Source organism: Archocentrus centrarchus, chromosome 4 (assembly GCF_007364275.1).
Source record: "Archocentrus centrarchus isolate MPI-CPG fArcCen1 chromosome 4, fArcCen1, whole genome shotgun sequence".
NCBI classification, from domain to species: Eukaryota; Metazoa; Chordata; class Actinopteri; order Cichliformes; family Cichlidae; genus Archocentrus; species Archocentrus centrarchus.
The window spans coordinates 1,365,722-1,385,978 of NC_044349.1; the positions used below are offsets into that span (position 1 = coordinate 1,365,722).

Below are 20,257 nucleotides of genomic sequence, written 5' to 3' on the forward strand. Positions count from 1 at the left end.
GGAAGTAATAAAATGTTTATTAAAAAATTAACACATACAGTCGGTATATTTGCTTTTGCAGTCTCCACCACCAGCAGGAACTTGAATTATTCTAAAGAGAAGTGCAGAATTTACCAAAATCTAAAGACAAGCTGCAACAGCCAGACCCAGTAACAACAATCAGTGATGGGGTGATGGGGGGGTGTTGATGGGGTTGTTGAAGGCACAAATTCAGGCTGTAGTGAGGTTTGTCAATATGGGTCATTGAAAGGGTAGAAAGGATGTCCGGCATCCCTGGGAACACGCTTTCCTCCAACCTGCAACAACAGAAGTTAACATATTTACCCCCCCGCTCTTCAGGAAAATCTGTTCCTTCACATTAATACTTCCTGTTTACAAAACCAGGCCGTCGCTCTTTGATTTTTACATCAACTACTTTTACTATTTGCTTTTTTTGGCATTATGGAGCCTTCATAACATTGTAAGTACAGGACGCTGAGTTTATGTTCAGAACAGCCGTGAGCATCATGAGGTGAATTATAGTTTCAAACTAACGTAGAGGAACAGAAACGAGCACCCTGCACGTTTATCGGTTTTCTAATTATCCACTGGAGAAAATGCGCTTCCATGTGGGACAGAAAGGTCTCTTTATCTGCTAGTTATGAATCCTTCTGGGTTACATTTGCTTTAATATTTAAACGATCGTGGATGTAGCTTATGGCTGGGAAACGCAGAAACAGTGCTGGTGTTTGGAGATATAAAGCTTAGGTACTGAAAAACTACTGCAGCAGATAACCAACAAATTAAAAAGGGCAGAATTGGATGTGCTCTGACGGTCTGTAACTCACATCATCTTCATAGTATAAAGGTGATATTTTACAAGGCTTCACTAAACATGCAGAAGTTATCAGGGCATAGAAGTCTGGTTTCACCTTTGCTGGAATTAAGAATGCTTCATAACTTAAGATATAAGGCTAAGCAACGTGGCTTTAAAAAACAGTACATCTCATTATGCTTGAGAGAAAAACTCTTGTGTCACACTGGAAGTGTAATGTCGTTTTTGCAGAAGTTGTGCACAGTGTCGTCTCTGCATGCTCAGCACTGCAGAGCCGATATAAACAGTAAGTTACGTCCCAGCATAAAAGCCCACTTACTTCGACCATTGGTACGATGTAGCGCCAGCCTCTGTTCAGTGATGTAATACTTTTAATTTCTTCGGCTTCGAGGGTAAAGTCAAACACCTGACGACAAAATTATATCAACGCTTTAGATAAAACACAGACTGTAAACTGCAGCTGCACCATTCAAACCTGACGTCACCTGAATGTTCTCTCTGATGCGGGACTGCGTCACACTCTTGGGGATTGTAACTACTCCACGTTGTGTCTGCCACCTGGAAATACAAAAGGTTTGTGTTGGCGTGAAGCTGCTGGAGGGGTTCCACATGATACCTGTGTGTGTGTGTGTGTGTGTGTTTTTGTCCCATTTTGTTTGCTTTTGTTGGAAACAGGCTGTTGTTACACATTGTTGTTCTGAAACATCACCCAGCCTTCCTGAAGTGTGGCGTTCTTATGTTTACAGCAGCGCTGTGTTATATAAAGTTTCCCAACATAGAAGAACCAAGTTAGTGATGGAAATTTACCAGGATGACCTGAAATTTTGGATTTTCAAACTAAAAGTTTTCCATCATTTACCTCTATTAACACTTGCTCGTTGGTACAACTGTGAGTCAGCCGTCTCCCTTCAGCTTTTTTAGCTGTTGTGAACCAACAACTGTGAGTAAAGTGCTTTCGAGGACACATTTTAGATGCATATTGTGCTACAAACTAACAAGCTGATGCCAGATGGGTTTTTTTTTGAGAACTTAAATCTAACCTTGGAAACCTAAAGAAATATAAAGTGTGATCTTTGCTAAAAACACTTCTGGATCCTCTCATCTGTAAACTCACCTCAGGAGGATCTGAGCTGGGGACTTTTTATATTTCTCTGCGAGGGAGGCGATCACGGGCTCCTCGAGCAGGACGGGCTCGTCCGGGTGCTTCCAGGCTCGGTCAGCGGACCCCAGAGGACTGTAGGCCGTCATCACGAGGCCCCGGTCCCGACAGTGGGCCAGCAGCTCTACCTGGGCCAGGTAGGGGTGGCACTCGACCTGTCCGGCAAAAATGCAGGTTCCAGGGTTACCTCGGGCATTTTACAAACATATTTCATCATCACCACAAACATCCTGTACCTGAAGCACCGTTGGTTTGATGCTGGCGACTGACAGGATGTCATCAATCTGCCTGCTGTTGAAGTTGGACAGGCCGATGGCTCGGACGAGCCCCTTCCCCACCAGCTTCTCCATGGCGGCCCAGGTCAGCTTGTAGTCCGTGTCGTCGTACAGCAAGGATCCATCCTCCTTTCTGGGGAAAGGAACGTCTCCCCGTCTAGGAGCAAACCGAGAAGGTCTTGAAGGACAGGCTTAGTTTGAAGCATCAGTTTGAGCAAAAGCAAATTTGGAAGAATGACATCATAAATATACATTTTTTAGGATAAGCAGTATTCTTCATTTTAAAATCTAGTCTTAAGCTGTGACTATCTTTATATCTCAGCGTAAGCAGAAACAGGATAGACCATTACACGATAATCACTCTGTTATCTTGAGAGAACCAAGCTGGTTTTGTCAAGATAACGAGCTGATCATACTGTTATTAGACCTGGGTGGAGGCTGAGCTCACTGAAAGGCGTAGGGCCAGTGGATGAGGTAGAGGTCCAGGTATTCCAGCTTCAGGTCCTTCAGGGTCTTCAGGAGGGCTGGCTCCACGTCGTCCGGGTGGTGCTGGTTGTTCCACAGCTTGGATGTAACGAACACATCCTCTCTTCTCAGGGACTGGAGCACGGAGAACATGACAGATATAATTTAGACGTGAGTTTTCTTTGTTGTTTTTAAAGATGGCAGAAGTCAGACTGGTCAGTAAAATCTGACAAATTTTATCTGTTTTTAACTGAAGCTTCAGTTTGATGAAGCAGCTTTACCCTGTCGGGTCCGAGCTTCTCCTGTAAGGCTTCTCCGATCTCAGCCTCGTTACCATAGATGGATGCACAGTCAATGTGGTGATACCCGGCTTCCAGCGCCCAAATAACTGCTTGTTTCACCTGTAACAGATATATACGATTCAGTAATGTTTGTCCTAAAAGCACAGCTCTGACAAATTCTCTGAGAAACAAGTTAAACATAAACAGGCTGCTGTATGTATTTTAATACTATACTTGACTAATAGTGGTTCAATACTGTTGAGTAGATCTTATCATCATTCTGTGACGTCAATCTTTGTGTTCTGGCAGCTTTGATCGTGTTTCTAATATTAGTGGTAAAGAATTTAGATAGAGCTGCATTTTTGCTTCCGCAGCAGCAGCAGCAGCCACCTGACATCAGTCACCTTAGACCATCAAAACCAACTGATTCAAATGGGTGCAAAGGACCAATCAGCATTCATTAGTAGAGTTCTAGGTTTATGGGCAAAACTGAGTCAGATGTAAGAAAATCTAAATAAGTGTCATTTTATTTCATTTCAAATATATTACTGTTGATACTGTATCTGATCAAACTGAAACTAAATGGTAAAAAGTAACCATTTATCTCCATTCACTCCTGTTCAGAGCACCCTCTGCTGCTGCTGCCAGGTTCTGTAAAATCACTTCTGCAAAACAGATCAAGCTTATAGTTAGGGCTGGATCAGGTGACCCTGAACCCTCCATTAGTTATGCTGCTATAGGCCTAGGCTGCTGGGGGGTTCCTGTGATGCACTGAGTGTTTCTTCTTATTCACCTCTTTTTACTCTGTTTATACCCCACTCTGTATTTAATCATTAGTTATTATTAATCTCTGTCTCTCCCCCCTCAGCAGATGACCCCCCCTCCCTGAGCCTGGTTCTGCTGGAGGTTTCTTCCTGTTAAAGGGAGTTTTTCCTTCCCACTGTCACCAAGTGCTGCTCATAGGAGGTCGTAATGACTGTTGGGTTTTCTCTGTATTATTGTAGGGTCTCTACCCACAATACAAAGCGCCTTGAGGCGACTGTTTGTTGTGATTTGGCGCTAAATAAATAAAATTGAATTGAATTGAATTGCAGAATCATAGAAACTAACTGAAATGCATTGTAAAGGTGAGGGCGCTGCAGAGACTAGTTAAGTAGCTGAATTTGTAAAAACATCTTTCAGATGGCAATCTGATTATTTATTCAAAAAGAATATTGATTAGTGCAGCTTTGTTGTGCAACATTACAGAGCCACTGTATTTAGGTGGAAGAAAAGGGAGAAGAGTAAATGATATATTTGACATTTTTTATCATCAGAAAGTCTCAAACAGCTTAAAAACACGAGAACCAAAGTGCAGCTTCTACCTTTCCAGGCTCACTCTTCCATGTTCCCAGTCCAAGGAGGGGCATCTTGCGCCCTGTGTTAAGAACTGCAAAGTCATTCATGCCTCTCAGAAGCACCTTTAAAAGAACGAACAGAGAGATTCAGTCAGTGAGGAGATCTGCTCGGCTCAGAGGGACGTGAAAAGCTGCGGCAGGAAGAACTGCGCCGCTCCTTAGTCCGACTGCAGCATGCGACGCTTTACCTGCTCCATAAACTGCAAACAAAGACAAGGATGCACACGACACACTGCTGTCGGTTCCTCCTAACCACTGCTGTGCAGATGTTTGCTTTTGGCAAAGTAAATATCAGCAGGCAGCAGGAGTAACAACAGTATGCCACAGTTTTACAGTGCTGCACAACCATGTACTTTATTCCCAGCATAGACAAATAAACGTGAAGTGCAGGTAAAGCAGCTGTGCAGGAAAAGGAGAATCGAATTTTAAAGCCATTTAAGCTCATATTGACTGACAAATGAAGGAGAGACTGTACAGCACTGAAGACAACTCATATCCAAATTTAACTTCAATTAGAAAACGGTCACACGATGAGAATGCAGTCAGAATGCTAACATTAAGTTTGCATATAGGAATAAAAATATTAGCTTGTGGAGGAAATTCCTGAGTGGACAGTTTGTACACGTTAAGTGACGAGAATTTCCCAGCTCGAAGCCGTGTGGAAGTGTGTTTTTGGACAAAAAAACTGAAAAGGAAGCGCGAGAGGAAACGAGAGGGCTGCTGACTTGCATTTTTACCAGCTAGAGGGATCCGATCATTCCCTTCACTGCATAAATCAATATATTTGGTAACAAGAAGAAAGAAAATCACTTATTCCCTGAGGATTTGTGTCAGGCTTGGATTGGATTTCTCACAGTGCACTCATACAACATAAAATCACATCGTAGGCGTTTATCAGTCAGCAGGTAGTACAACCCTGAGTAAGAACGAGCAGACAGACACCTGTACCTGCTTTCTCTGGCTCACAGCTCTCAGCACGAAGCATGTGCTTGTGCCACGTTCTCGCTGGTCTCAGACCCCTGACATGCTCAGCCATTTTCCCAGCACTAAAGAAGCAATAGTAGCTACTTTAGCTGCTCCCTTATTCACCGCAGCAGGCCGCTCTGCATATTTGACCGTTTACCCCAGAGGGACTTGTGTCTCCTTCCAGGTGCCAACCAGGGATCTTTCCCTTGTTAGGCGAGTGTGTGAACCACCACACAGCAGAGGTTGGGGCCTTCCTGTGTGGAGTTTGCTTGTTTTCCCTGTGATTGCATGGGGAGAGAGAAGCCGTGCAGTCACAGGGTGCTCTGGCTTCCTCCCACACCTAATTTAGAATTAGCAATTCTAAATTAGGTGCGAGTGTGAGTGGTTGTGTGTTTCTGTGTTAGTCCTGTGATAAGGTCTATGCTGCCTTTCACCCTGTGACAGCTGGGATGGATGGAAGTGTCCAGAAGTGTTTCACGGTGGCTGAAGAGCAGAAAGTCTTGCCTCTGGAATGACTGGGAAAACACATGGAATTAGCTAACTCAGCCGCAGGGGGGCCACAAGCTGATCCCAAGACAAATGAGGAGGGTGCATCAGGAAGGGCACTTGGTGTAAAACCTGACCCAAATCAATTATGCAGACAGATCATCAAATATAGCATTTCCATCCAGGATTGGTTAACAACAACAACAGCAACCACCACCTCCTGGTGACCAGGACGGTACTGATGGAAACTGTGCTACTGTTGGGGTGAAGACAAAGGTGGAGGAGAGGGGGAAGCCGTGTTCAGAGGCAGCAAGAGAGAAGGTGTGGATGGAGGGCATGCAGAGGGCTGGTGTGACAGAAGAGGATGTAAGAGATGGGGTAAGATGCAGGCAGATGATTCGCTGTAGAAGAAGGTGGTTCCAGATTAGGCACAGCAATATTAGAGGGGAGTGTGAAGAACAGATTACACCTCTGCAGCATGACTGTTTCCCTCTCCTCCCCCCTTTTGTTAATCATCTTGTGGAACTCATGGGGCTCCTCGTGCTGGGAACCTTAAATGTGCCTCCTCCAGCTGAGAGCCCAGTTAGTGCCCTTGGTAAATTCCTGCCATATTTTTATCCAGCTAATTATAATTAGAAGAAAACTGACTTTTATGGCTATAGTGTTGCATTTTGTGCTGTTTCAACAGCTGACAGCCCTTTTTGGAGTCTCCTGTGATAAATCTTATTTTCCTTTTGCATCGTTTACTTTTTAAGTACAGGAAAGAGAAGCTGAGTTAATCGGTTTACACTCGGCTGGCCGCAAAAAGCTCTCCAAAAATCCCGGAGTGTCAGCTGATTCTCTGGGAGGTCACGCGCCCTGCCACGCCTCGGCGCCGCTGTCCTCGCGCTCACAAACAGGAAGCGACCCCTGTGTCCTGCAGATGATGCTAGCAGGCAGTGCTATCTGCAGCACCGCCTGTAGATCAGTGTTATCTCTGAGGTCACTCTTCTTGGAGAGATTTTCTCCACTATCGTCGCACCCTGCGGTGAAGTAACAGCTAGCCGCGGCTGTAGCTTTTAACACCAACTCTCACACTCTCTCGCGTTACTGCTTCCTTTTAAAACCGGTGATCAGCCGTTAACGGAGGTCCACGTCCACTCACTCACCCTGCAGCCGAAGCCGACACACAAACGGCGCAGCGCCTGCTTCAGGACCCGCATGCTGTAAAACCACACACGAACCCGCCTCCGCGGCTCTGAGCCCACTTTGATTCGCCCACTTACTGTTTCAGGGTTTTAAAAGCTGCCGACTTCAAACCGAGGTTCCGGTGTTCCTCCTGCAGCAGGACCGCCGTGCACAGACTGCCGCTCTCTGCTGAATGTTCAAAAACACCACCTCATCTTGTTGACGTTTTCCTTTTCCGGGATGATGATTTTTCCATTTCCGGTGAATCCGAAGCTGGACATGGCACATAACAAAAGATTATCTATAGATACGAAACACACCGACATAAATCTAAAGGATGTTTTTCTCCCTTGGATTTTTTTTTTTACTTTGACATCCTAAAGAAGACTGGAAATATATATTTTAAATAAATAAACATACAACAAATAGGCAAAAAAAAAGCAGAATCTGTGAGCTCATCTCAAATGAATTGAAAACTACCGAGTAAAGAAACTAACATAAGGGCGTTCTAACAGGTTACAGTGGCTTACTCGGGATTTTAAACTCATTCAGCCATTCATCGATTTATGATTTACTTTAAATAAAGAGCATAGCAGAACCAGGTTAGACTAGAATAATTATGGGTTATCCACAAATAAAGGTATGTTATTCATTTTAATGAGAACCGAATGAATGTCAGATCAAAAATATTCAGTTTCTGCAGAAAAAAAAAGAAACAAAGCTCTATTTCAAATTTAAGTTTTCTTTATAACTAAATATATAGTATGGATTTTTAAAATGGCTTTATGGGAAAAAGGCAAAACTGCTGTGGGATCTGTGTGGGCAAAACTCACATGGGATAAATGTGGGTTTGCCCTGCACACGCAGTTCACCCACAGCTGCCCACTGTAGGCTCACACAGGCATGTTTGCTGGGATGGTAGTAAGACCTGCTATGATGTGTGGTTTGGGAATGGTAGCACTAACAAAAAGACAGGAGGCTGAGCTGGAGGTGGCAGGGCTGGAGATCCTCAGATTTTTGGGGGGAGTGATTAGGAGGGACGGGATTATGAGTACATCAGAGGGACAACTCAGGCTGAGTAGCTGGGAGACAAAGTTAGAGAGGCGAGGCTGAGATGGTGTAGACATGTGCAGAGTGGATATATTGGATAAAGGATGTTGCAAATCAGTTACAAATCTTTTTAAATCCGTGTTTTAGTTTTTACTTTAATTTTAGTAAACTGTCAAAGCTTTTTTAATGGTCTGAACTAGTGTAGGTACACTCCTCACCGGTAGGGGGCAGTCTGCGGGAAAATATGCACCACCGACAAGCAGGGAGGGAGGCAGAAACGGAAGGAAGATCAATATCAACAACCTGAGTTTAAAACTCAAGTTGAACTTCGCCGCAGTTGTAGCGGATAAGCCTTTTGAAGTTATTATTGTAACTTCTTACGCCTTAATACTATCCGGTGCATTATGGGGGAGTTTCATCCCGCGCGCTGTGGCAGCGGTTTAGCTCTGAGATCAAACTCAGTGGCTAGTTTGGAGATAAGTTAGCTCACTTTCTGTCAGCTGACTGGCTTGGACTCACTTTGGCCCCCTCGGGCAGCAAACTCTTGTCTAATATGCTCAGACATATTCGCTTAGTTTGAACACCACCGTTGGCTTAACCGGAGTTTGTGCTCGCTGCTGTTGACGCGTCCTGGTGCAGTCCGCTTTGCAATGCTCCTGCAGCTGCTGCCACCAGTCATCTAGCTGGCTCCTGTCCCCCTCTCCTCTACCCCCTCCCTTAATGGCTCACTGCGGCGCCTCCGAGCCCAGCGCAAAGGTGCAGGCACCGCACCCGGACGGCATCCCGCCCCCGCAGGGCGGCGTAGACCAGAGCATGAAGCCGGTGCTGTTTGAGATCTTCGGCGAGATTTGGACCGTGCAGTCGCGTCTCGGCCAGGGAGTCTCGGCCTCCGTGTACCGGGTCAGTTCGGGCAGAGCCACCACTGCAGCTGTGAAGGAGTTTCAAGCCGACACTCAGGGAGGAGATTACGGGTATCACAAGGAGAGGTCCGTGCTGGAAGACATCCAAGGACATAAAAACATCGGTAACAGCCTCATTTCACTTGTATAAAACATGCGGCTCCTGGGGCCACATAGAGCCCACTTTGTTCTCATGTGGGCCGAGCCATTGAGCACTTCACAACCCGTTTTTCTTTTCATGCATGGAAGCAGAAATAAACTAAGCATTTATTTACAAAACAGACGAGGAAAATGTGCCGTTTCAGCAGTACATGTGCAGTAAACATCACAGTGGCTCTACAATAACACAAAACATTAATATGCAGAGTTTTTGTAATCACTGCCAATTTTTGAGAAGAGACCTCAGTCATCTGACATGCGCCAACCCTACTTATAAACTGTGATCTTTATCTGTCACATCCTTCTTTGGCCTTTTGTAGTTCTTAAAACTTACTGTGAACATCCACTTACATTCACTGGATTATAATAATACATTTATCCACGTATTTCATGGGGAATATGCTTGTATAGATCAGCAAGATGGTCTTACACTGGCATGTCTTCCTGCTGGCGTTGCACTGCCATCGATCCTTTCTTTGATGAAAACCTCAATAAAGTTCTAAGTAATATAATTCTCACGATGTGTGTAACGATGCATTTTTTTCCCTCCTGTTTCTCAGTCACACTGTACGGTGTGTTCACCAACCACAGCTGTATGGGCATCACCACCCGTTGTCTTTTGCTGGAGCTCTTGGATGTCAGCGTGTCTGAGCTGCTGGTGAGACGCAGTAGTGGTACCCAGGGTGGTAGGTGAGTGAGGTGATATATACACGGTGCAATATAACGTGCACATTGTGAAGTATTTGGGTGCATAAAGTGGCTGCATGTTTGGGGTGCTACTTCACTACAAAGAAGTTCTTTGTTATGACTTCTGTATTCTCAGTGTCAGGGATTAAGCTAAAGGGGGGACAACGGCACACAAACAAGAGCAGCCCACAGCACAGGATTGTTCCACATATTTTCCCCCGGTGACAGTTAACAGCTACAACATGTAGACAGGTGCCTGCAAAGCTCTGCAAAGTTGGTGGCATTTCTCATGCAGGTGGTTTCTATTTCACATGAACAGACCTTTGCGACATCAATCATTAAAGTAGAGAAAGCTCCGTGTTTTGCCATACTGATGTAGAAAGCACATAATGCCATCTGCTGGTCAAACAAATATGCTGCATGTACTGTAACAGTTACAGTGTAACTGACATGTTCTACTAAATGAAGTGACCTATAGTGAGATCTGAAGAGAGTGTGAGGTTCCTGTGTAACGTCCTAGTTTGCCGTTTCTCTTCAGACCCCAGCAGGGCCACTCCATGTGGCTCGTCCAGCACTGTGCCAGAGACATCCTCGAGGCTCTCGCCTTCCTGCACAGGGAAGGCTACGTCCATGCAGACCTCAAACCGCGCAACATCCTCTGGAGCGCCGACGACGAGTGCTTCAAGCTCATCGACTTTGGCCTCAGCTTCAAACAGGGAAACCAGGTGGGGTTTTGTTATTATGGTCCATATTGTAATCCTGACACTTTATTCATTAACTTAACAAACATCATGCAGTGACTGAAGTTTAAGATGTGTTTTTATGATTTTCTTTAACATTAAATATAATCCAGCACATAAATAAATGCAGATAACAGGTGGATGTGTTCAGCACATGGTGGGTTCATTCAGTAGCGAGTTTTGACCATCGAGCTATTTCACCACTTCTGTTCCCTGTTGTCCGGCCTCCATTGTGTTATGCCTGTGGGTGCAGATCGGGTCAAAGAGGCCCAGGTGTCAGCGGACTTGGATGACTTGGTAGACTTTGATTGGCAGACTCAGGGCAGGTGACAGAGCGCTGACAGCCAGCTGCAGCATGCTGATGAGCCTGATCAGTTTGTAGGCAAAGGCAAAAGTGAAGCTGAAGCTTTAAGAGTTTTTCTTCTTATAAACAGATTTTGTTAACACGCCGCTCTCTGTTCGTCTTCTTGGCTGGAGCTGAACCAAACAGCGATTGAGTTTAAGCTTTTGTGGATCAATCTTTAGAGCTCTAAAGGAAATAAATGCACTTGATAGAGAAGTCTAGAAAAATGCATTTAGTAGTGAAAGTTAATGCAAAAGAATAATTTTGTGCTGATCATCTTGTTTTTCTGTTAGCTGGAAGATAAACTTATAATTGAGATTAAAATATGAATAATCACAAAGTGTGAGAAAAGAGGAGCTGTGTTTGCATAACTACAATAACTGGCCTCTCTTGTAGGATGTGAAGTACATCCAGACAGACGGGTACCGCGCTCCAGAGGCGGAGCTTCAGAACAGCCTGGCCCAGGCCGGGGTGGAAGTGGAGGGCGACTCGGGCTGCACGGCCGCCGTCGACCTGTGGAGCCTGGGCATCGTCCTGCTGGAGATGTTCTCAGGAATCAAACTCAAAGACACCGTCCGCTCGCAGGAGTGGAAGGTGTGGCAGAGAAGAGTCTAATAATAAGAACCTTTGATGCTATAAGAATATATGAGGTTACATAGTATGTATTTCTGCCCTGTAGGATAACAGCGCTGCCATTGTAGACCATATCTTTGCCAGCAACAACCTGGCATGCCCTGCCATCCCTGTCTATCACCTCAGAGACCTTATCAAAAGGTAACGGTTCATCCAGCTGTAAATTCTAACGTTCATGATGTCTGCAGTTACTGACTGATGTTACTGTGTCTGCAGCATGCTCGTCACTGATCCAAAGCAACGATGCACAGCTCAAACTGCCCTGCTGAGCCCGTTCTTCAGTATTCCCTTTGGTAAGTCCAACATCTGAGACAACCACCAAGATAAACACAACTCTCTAATATTTATGTGTGTGTGTGTGCGTGTGTGTGTCAGCACCTCACATTGAGGACCTGGTTCTTCTGCCCTCTCCTGTTCTGCGTCTGTTGAACCTCATCGATGACAGCCACCTGCACAACGAGGATGAATATGAAGGTATCGAGCGTTCTTTGTTTTTCTCTATATTTTGTTTTGCTTATGTCTTCACTGAGCTTCTCAAAGCCTGTTTTTTCCATCACTTGCCTCATGTAAGTAAAACTGTGCGTTTGTCATTTGCAGATATCCTGGAGGACATGAAAGAGGAGTGCCAGAAGTACGGCTCCGTGGTGTCTCTGCTCATCCCCAAGGAGAATCCAGGGAAAGGGCAGGTGAGTCTGTTTCCCTTTAGAGGGGCTTTTCAAACAAAAGCAGCAGCCTGTGGTGCTTTACCCACACCTTTTCTATTATGAATAATGTGAATCTAAGTGCATCACAAACCTTTGCTTTGTCACGCTGTTCGACATTTTAATACTCAAAGTCGTTGTTGGATTATGAACGGCGGTCTGAAAGGGGTGCACAGGGTTAAAACCATCATTGAGAGAATATCTCCCATCATTTACACGACCAGCAGCACCCTGAACTCCTGACACAAGCAGTTTGAATATGAATCCGTGGTCGTCACCCAGGGGTTAACAACCTTCACTATAAACAGCCATTTTTGATCCAGTAAATCTTTATTTTGGCCTTATAATGAAGGGAGTATAAACTGGCATATCAACATTACTAACAGGTATAAATAATTACTTCTTTTGACCACATGTGGGCTATTTATGATAATCTGATACTTAAACTTTTGCATTTGATTTGCAATAATTTTATTGCCAACAAAAGAGAACAACAGTGAAATAGAAGGAAAAAAATCAGTATGTTCAGGATAATCTCACCTGTGTTTATGCAAACGAATCGAATTAAAAGTACTTTGATAATAAATAAAATACGTCAGCTGAAAGAAAATTAAATGCGTAATATTTATAAATGCCGTTCAGAAGACGGATTAATTACAGCAGTGCGATCATTACAGAAAAACTGTCACATTTTTTATTTTATTCACCTTTATTTTTCCACGAAGTAGATCAAAAGTTTGCAGCTCATTAGCTAAACGAGTTGCAAACTTGTATTCAAGCATGCTGGTAACACCCACTGATCCTTCATGTCCCTCACGTCCACAGGTCTTTGTGGAGTATGCAAACTCCAGCGACTGCAAAGAGGCTCAGAGGCTGCTGACCGGCCGCACCTTCGATGGCAAGTTTGTCGTGGCGACCTTCTACCCTCTGAGCGCCTATAAAAGAGGTTACCTGTATCAGACTGTCCAGTGAAGTCCTGAATCCTCCATTTACACCTTGGCGTAGTTTGCATGTTAAAAACACAACAGCAAAGGGCGCCACGGGGAGGAAACATACCTGCAGTCATGAGTAGCTGCCCTGCAGTTCAGATGTGAGTGAGTGTAGTTAAAAGTTCTGCATGCAGTTTTCTACAGTACCTCCGTGTTTCATGCAGACTGAGCTGTGAAGAGCACCCGCCTTCAGTCTGTGTGCTGCTTTTATCATCCAGTGCTTCGAAGTAAACCGAGTCTATCATTAAATATGTCAGCCAGAGGCCGGCGCTCCGAGGACCGCGGTGCCTGTTCGAGCTTCCACGTCGCTCTCACTCACTCGTAAAACCTCCCGTTAGGGTCGCAAGATCAAAAGATACAATTCTGCACTGTGTTCTGAAAAGTTTTAAAGGGCATCTCACTAAATATTTATTAGAGAGGCTTTATTTCATCAGCTTTTTAATGGATGCTGTTAAATACATGTAGCAGGTGTTGGTAGTAGTTTAAGGGGAGTTTAAACTCCCTGTAGATCACAGCCCTGTGAGCAGGTTACTGTGCTGAAAGCAGTTTATTAATATTGCCTATTTATATATATTTTTTAGGTTAAACATCTTAGAGGAAATGACATGGTACCAGGGGATGTCCAGCTGTCCTCTGCTTTCTACTCTGCCTGTTTTCAGGGACATAATTGTTTTTCTGATGCCTCCACTAGCTGCTAGTTTCCATTCACTAACTCACTGCCATTATCTGAGCAAGCCGAGGGGTCCCTGCACCCTGTCCTGTAGCCTTATGCTTTGTAGCCTTTCATTTAAAAGTCAGTTTGATCTGAGAATATTTTAATTATGGGTGTAACTCACTGCGCTGCCCTTCACCAACACATGCAGCGTCATTTTTCAACACACAAGCAAGTAAAACAAAAAGAGCTCGTAGGTAAATAAGTCTGTGAACACAGATGCTTCCAACAAGGTGAAAGTGTTCTAACTTAATCCAGTTTGTGTCCAGTTTACCTCGTAGTTGTAACATAGTTTGAATTATAGTCCAGAGCCAAAGCATCAAGCAGATATTAGATGTGGAGATGACCCTGAACAAGTAGCCACAGCTGGAGGATGCTCGTAGCCTCTTTCATGGTGGACCATCTTTCTCCAAGTTGGTACAGTCTGTGTTCTTGTGTGCGTTCTTAAATCTTGCACATTGTGGCTCTAAAGGCTCTGCAGCACCGATGCAAGCTGAAGGCTACTGCTAACTACATGACGTTTCATGTGAGACAAGCTTCCAGTGTTTTGGTGCATGATCCAGCAGATTGATGGTACACCGCCAGCCCGGCGTCGTGGCACCGTCATCCTGCTGGAGCCCCTTTCATTCTTCTGCCAGCTTGTTGAAATGCTGCTGTTTGCATGATGAGATTAAAAAAAAATGTAGCCTTGAGGTGAAGATTTCCTGGAGCTGCAAAGTTAGTATTTTTGGGGCTTTATTTAGCAGCAGGTTTGGTGTTTCTGCAGTGGAGTGTACTTTTTATTGTGGAATCAGCAGTTTTTGTTTACTTGGTTTCTCAGTTCAGTTTTGTTTTATTGGGTTTATCGTAAACAACAAGCCCTCGTTGAAACATCAGTTCTACACAAGTGCCCGATGCTCGCTAACTAACCCCAGTGCTGCTACAGCTGCATGTGCTCATAGCTGAAGCCATTGCAGGTGCCTTATGAAATAACCCCCTCCCAGCAGCTGCAGCGTCCACAGGAACCAAAGTGGGCCGCTACAAACCGTAACATGAGCAAAGATTTTCTTCTTTCTTCACTGCTAATTTTTCAGTGATTGCTTATTAATCAAAAGCTACGAGCTGCAGTGACAGTGCAGGTAAATCACTACAGGAAGTACATATAGCCGAGCAGCGAGAAGTTCCCCTTCGTATTCTCCAGGTGGAATTTGATCACGAGCCATAATTATTTATGCTGCGACGCTGAAGAAAGCACAGGAAATATCAAACTTATTTGTTCACAGTGTCAGAGGACAGAACTACTCTACCCACAATCCTCCATTCTCTGTGAAACAGAAAAGTCTGACGTTGTTACAGTGGAAATGTTTAAACCCACAAATATCTGAGCACGAAGTTTAAGAAATCGAGAGAGCGGACACACACAGACACACACGCGCACACACACCCAACACTATGAGGATGAAGAGGGTCAAAGTTGAGGAGGTTAAAGGAATCTGGGATTTGCGGTGCGTTATGAGACGAGTACTTCCTTCCATGTTAGGAATAACTGCACATTATTGCCCCTTTTTTTCTTTTTCCTTTATTTTTTGATCCAAATGAAATCTTTTGGTCACGATTGTCTCATAGCTGGTTGACTTGGTTCAAGGCTTCAAACTATATGAAGCTTTTCTGAAGCGTCAGTGGAGAAAATGAGTGAGAAATTCCCTTTGGGAGCTTTATTGTTTTAATACTACATAAACTTGTATTAGCTCACTGATGAGCTGCTGATCAGAGCCAAGTGAGTATGTTAAACTGAACAAAGTCACCAGTAAAAAGAAGAAGGTTTCCTCCTGTAACGCTACGCAGTTAAAGATTTCCCTGATGTTTTGTGAGAGGCAGCCAAGCAGAAGAAAGTTGGCTTAAAGGGAAAGAATCTAAAATGACTTGTTTCACACAGGAACTGAAGAGTTACAGCAGAGGTCAAAGGTCAAAGGGGTTACTCTGGACTGCGAAACATGCAAAGCCAACACAATAGAGACCAAGAGTAGATGTATGGGGCTGGAGATGGGTGTAATAGGTCTTCTTTAAAGACACTGATGTGCTTTGTGTATGTGATACTGCAGTGGGATCCTTGGAAAGGTCTACTGACGGACTTTTCTACAAACTTTATTCAAATGTGCCTGAAATGTGAATTCCAAAGTTTCCACTTGGAAACGTCAGTGCCCTGAAATCCTGATTTTAAAACTCGAGTCCTTCCGACCACTTTACAGTCCAGAAGGTTGTAGGTCTCAGAAAACACACAACACATCCAGTTAATTACACAAGAAAGTGTCTCCAGGAGAGTTTGGACATTGTGAAGTGAACTCTGTGTGTGTGTGTGTGGGGGGGGGGGGTCATTCTCAGCCTCTTTCAAACTCCCGTCTACAACAAGTAATAAAACCGAAGCACAGAGACAAAGTTAAGAGATGGTTGAACTAAACTGGCTCTTAAGCCTTTAACATGACCTCCATCTGAACCCACACTGCCATCATTGAAGCACTGAAACACGAGTATGATTTTTTTTTTTCTGGTGGTACTTGAGGAGTTATCAGCTGGTTTTTATTGTTAGTAGTTTATATTGAAAAGGGCAAAGCAGGTCTGTCTGTGGCTACATCTTAAAAATGATGATGTGACTGCTCTGCTTTTATAAATGAATGAAAGTGATTATTGATTTTTATGTAGTGTTTGACAGCGTTTGTTACCTGTAGCTCTGAAGCCAGTGCTGCTCTTTATTTCACTACAAGTCTAAGAAAAAGTGCTGCCTCAGAGCTGTGAGAGAGCCGTGGGTAAAAAAACCCGTTGGCAGTTTTAAATGTGAGAGTGGAATATTTATTCAGCTGCTGTGAGCTTTACCATGTGCAGAAACATGTTCTGAGTTTGTTTAGGGGTTTGGGTAAACCTGCGGCGTGGAGTGCTGTCGCCCCCGTCTGGTGGTGGAAGTAATCACATCAACACTGTTGGCACATGCCGACCACGATTAATTTTAGACACCAGATTTCAAAAACTCTTCTTGGAAGTTTCCTAAGTGTTTCCCACCATATTCCCGGCTGCTTCCCTCTTCAGCTGTTGGAGCTTGATTTGGCACAGATTTTATGCTGGATGTTCTTCCTGATGCACCTGTCCCCATTTATCCAGGCTTGGGACCAGTACTAGGAGTACACTGGCTTGTGGCCCCCATGGCTGGGGTAAAATGCCTTTAACTCTGTTTATACAACATCTCATTAAACTGGTATTAATGGCTACACCTACTTTCTTTTATCCATGAAGCCAGTTTCACCTAACTTGAACAGTAGATGGAGTGGGGCTGCACCGGTCTGTCGTGGTAAAGCTGTCGATTTAGTTGAGGTGGTTCGTGAATCTGACTAGGACGCCTCCTGGGCACGATGTTCCGGGCCTGTCCTACAGGGAGGAAGGCCCGGGGCAGACCCAGGACACGCTGGAGAGATTATATCTCTTGGATGGCCTGGGAACGCCTCGGTGTCCCCATAGATGAGCTGGAGGAGGTGGCAGCTGGGGAGAGGGAGGTCTGGGCTCCTCTGCTTAGGCTGCTGCCCCCGCGACCCAGCCCCAGATAATCCATCCATCTGTTTTCTTCCACTTATTGATGGATGGGTGGGTGGATGCACAGTTTCACCTAAAGTGAACATTAGTCAACCATCAGCATCATTTAGCAGGTGTGCACACCAAACACACCCAGCTTAGAGCGCCATGTGATGCAGAATATCAGTGTTGTGAGTTCCTATCTTGGGGTAGTGTTATTTTTTTTTTTTATTTCAAAATTGTGTTTGTTTGGTCAAAGCAGAAAAGACACTCAACGCCTCATCGTGCTGCTGGCCTCACTGAACAAACACATGCTGTCCTGTTAAGTTCTCTTCTTTCTGATAGTGACCCAGTGATAGTTGTGTGGCTACATATGGAAACACTGCAAAATGTGAGCAATACAGAACGTCCATTATAGCCCTGTTTGCTTCCTCTGTGGCTGTTTCCCTCTATATGAACCTTAAATCTGGTGTTTTGAAACTCTCAGTTAAGATTGTAGAAGCTTTCTGCCTGACTGCTCGTTTCAGCACTGATTCAAACTAGTGTACGTGCAAATACATCAGTGCTTGATGTATTTGTGACAGCTTCAGAGCTCGTGATGCTTTTCTCTTTTTTCTTCCCGTTAGCTTTCTTCTGTTATTGACCCGTTTGCTGCAGGACTGGCAGCAGCTAGTTAGAGTGTGCATGCAGGAGATGTTGATGCTTTTTTTCCCTGCACGCTTATTTCCAGTTTTGTCCTGTTGGAGTCTTCCATCCCCGTTCCCGAATCTGCTGCTGTGATACAAACGAGGCTCCTAAGTGCTTACTTTTCCAGCTTTTCAAGTCGTAGGAGATGAGATTTGTTTTCTGCACGTCTCGTCTGTCTTGCTTAAATTCTGGATTAGTCTTTTATTGAGGCTGCAGTACATGACTCTTGGTGTTTCACCTTTTTTCTCACAGCTGCAGAGAATTAAGGTGCAGCTTTAAATCAGTCTGTCGTCTACATTTCTGCCATTTAAGAAAAAATTTTTCAGTCTGTTTTATTCTCACTGCACATTGTTTATCTAGATGGTTTGAGGTGTGTGTGTGTGTGTGTGTGTGTATGTGTGTGTTACAGCTGAGCTCTTTATACCAGTTTCTTGCATGAGGCAATCGAAAGGTGAGTTTGGGACTGAAGAGTGCGTGGATATGAGCTGTTTGTTGTCCTGTTATCAAAAGCACATTATCAAAGGAGTATCTTTAAATTCTTTATAGCACAGCAGGTAAAAGCTGCAGATTAGATACAAAGAGTCAACTTAAGGTGAACTGAATAAGAACAACACAACAGTTTTTAGCTGCCTTTGAATTTAACCTGCTGCACGCTGACAAAGTGTTTAGAAAAGTGTTGTTCATGTGAATAATTATGTCATTATTATTACTTTTTTTTTAAATCACACTTAAAGCTGCAGTAATTGGTCTGATTTTATGAGCCAGAAAACCAAAACAGTGATTTGAAATGGGCTAAAAAGCTCACACTGTGTCATTTAACAACAGAGATCCTGATTAGTGCCGCTTTAAATGTGTTTTCTACACAATCAGGTCTCAGAGCACTGACCTGTTTTTGTTTTTTAATATCTGACCAACTACTGTTGTAAAATCAGGTTTGGCTATAAATGCCGAGCAGGCGGCACAAGCTCTGAGGGCTTAGAAAAACCAAATCCAGACAGGACTACTAGCCAACCAAATCCACATGATTTATGAGGAGGGAGAAATTGCACAGTAATTATTATAATTTTGAGCCTGAACAACTCAAAAAAGTCTTTAGTGTTATGATTTAAAAAGACAATCTTCAAGTGTTGCCTTCTGCTGGGTGAGGCCTTCCTTTGTCTGAGAAGCAGTTTGTTGAATGTTAAGTAAAATTAGATGATGTTTCAGAGAGCAGCGGGTCTATTTAAAGCTCCATAATGACTGATCACAGTGATCAGAATATGAATATCCTACCGATCACTGAAAAAATGATTGTTCCTGATTGTTTCAGGTCTTCTGCTTAGAAGGAGCAAATGTAAGACGATCACTGTATGCAAGATACATGCAACACATGTGAAACTGTGTTAGTCCATGCTGTACAGCCTTCCAGATCAGAGTAAACCATCACACTGTCTGAGTGTATCATAATAAAAATGATGCTTGACTTGAAGCTGCAGTTTGTCTCATGTGTTTGGGGCTCGGGATTCTTTCTTTCAGGCATTTGGTTTTTGGAGACGTTCAGCAGCTAGTTTTCATGGAGGAATAAAGAAAAGCAAAGCTCAAACTGAAATGCTGTGTGAAGCTATGGAGACATCAGTTTACCTTCAAACCTGCATCTAAAACCTCGAAGACTGAGATGCTGCATTGTGGGGTTCTTTGTAATTATTGTAGTGTCCTTACCTTAAACATAAAGCTCCGTGAGGCTGTTGTTGTGATTTGGAGCTATATAAATAAAGTTGAATTGAATTTGTAGCTCCTATGTGGGAATAAAACAGGGGGTTCCTTTGGCATGTGTCCTGCACACTGTACCCCAGCGCCGCCTGAACCAAAGTATTTACAGTAGTGCAAACGCAGGTGAAGCAAATGTTGGATGGAAAGGTGCTTCTAAAGGTGTATCTTACCCAAGGGCGTCTTAACATGGAAACTGGAAGAGCCAGGGATCAAACCACCGACCTATGTGCGTCTGTCGTGTGCTACAGGTGAGCAAAGGTAACTGACACAACCCAGTCCTCCCAGCAGTCATGAAAACAGCTTTGATTTCAATAAATCTCTACTTTTCATCCATGTGCCCCCCCCTCCCAGTTTAAATCCC

General features: G+C 44.1%; 2 protein-coding genes across 2 annotated transcripts; one reads left to right on the forward strand and one right to left on the reverse strand.

The window, feature by feature from the left end:
• Positions 1-7,244, reverse strand: akr1a1b (aldo-keto reductase family 1, member A1b (aldehyde reductase)). The gene is made up of 9 exons (XM_030726867.1): positions 7,109-7,244; positions 4,359-4,454; positions 2,995-3,114; positions 2,697-2,848; positions 2,210-2,405; positions 1,929-2,128; positions 1,300-1,372; positions 1,134-1,220; positions 1-296 (listed from the first exon to the last, which is right to left on the reverse strand). Exons 2-9 carry the CDS (start codon positions 4,437-4,439, stop codon positions 231-233), a joined length of 975 nt encoding a protein of 324 aa, XP_030582727.1. The 5' UTR covers positions 4,440-4,454; positions 7,109-7,244; the 3' UTR covers positions 1-230.
• A 1,067-nt stretch (positions 7,245-8,311) lies between these two features.
• uhmk1 (U2AF homology motif (UHM) kinase 1) lies at positions 8,312-19,579 on the forward strand. Its single transcript, XM_030726866.1, has 9 exons — positions 8,312-9,084; positions 9,679-9,808; positions 10,344-10,530; positions 11,285-11,482; positions 11,568-11,662; positions 11,738-11,814; positions 11,897-11,995; positions 12,119-12,207; positions 13,048-19,579. The coding sequence occupies exons 1-9, from the start codon at positions 8,781-8,783 to the stop codon at positions 13,192-13,194; spliced, it is 1,326 nt and encodes a 441-aa protein (XP_030582726.1). The 5' UTR covers positions 8,312-8,780; the 3' UTR covers positions 13,195-19,579.
• The last annotated feature ends 678 nt before the right edge of the window (positions 19,580-20,257 follow it).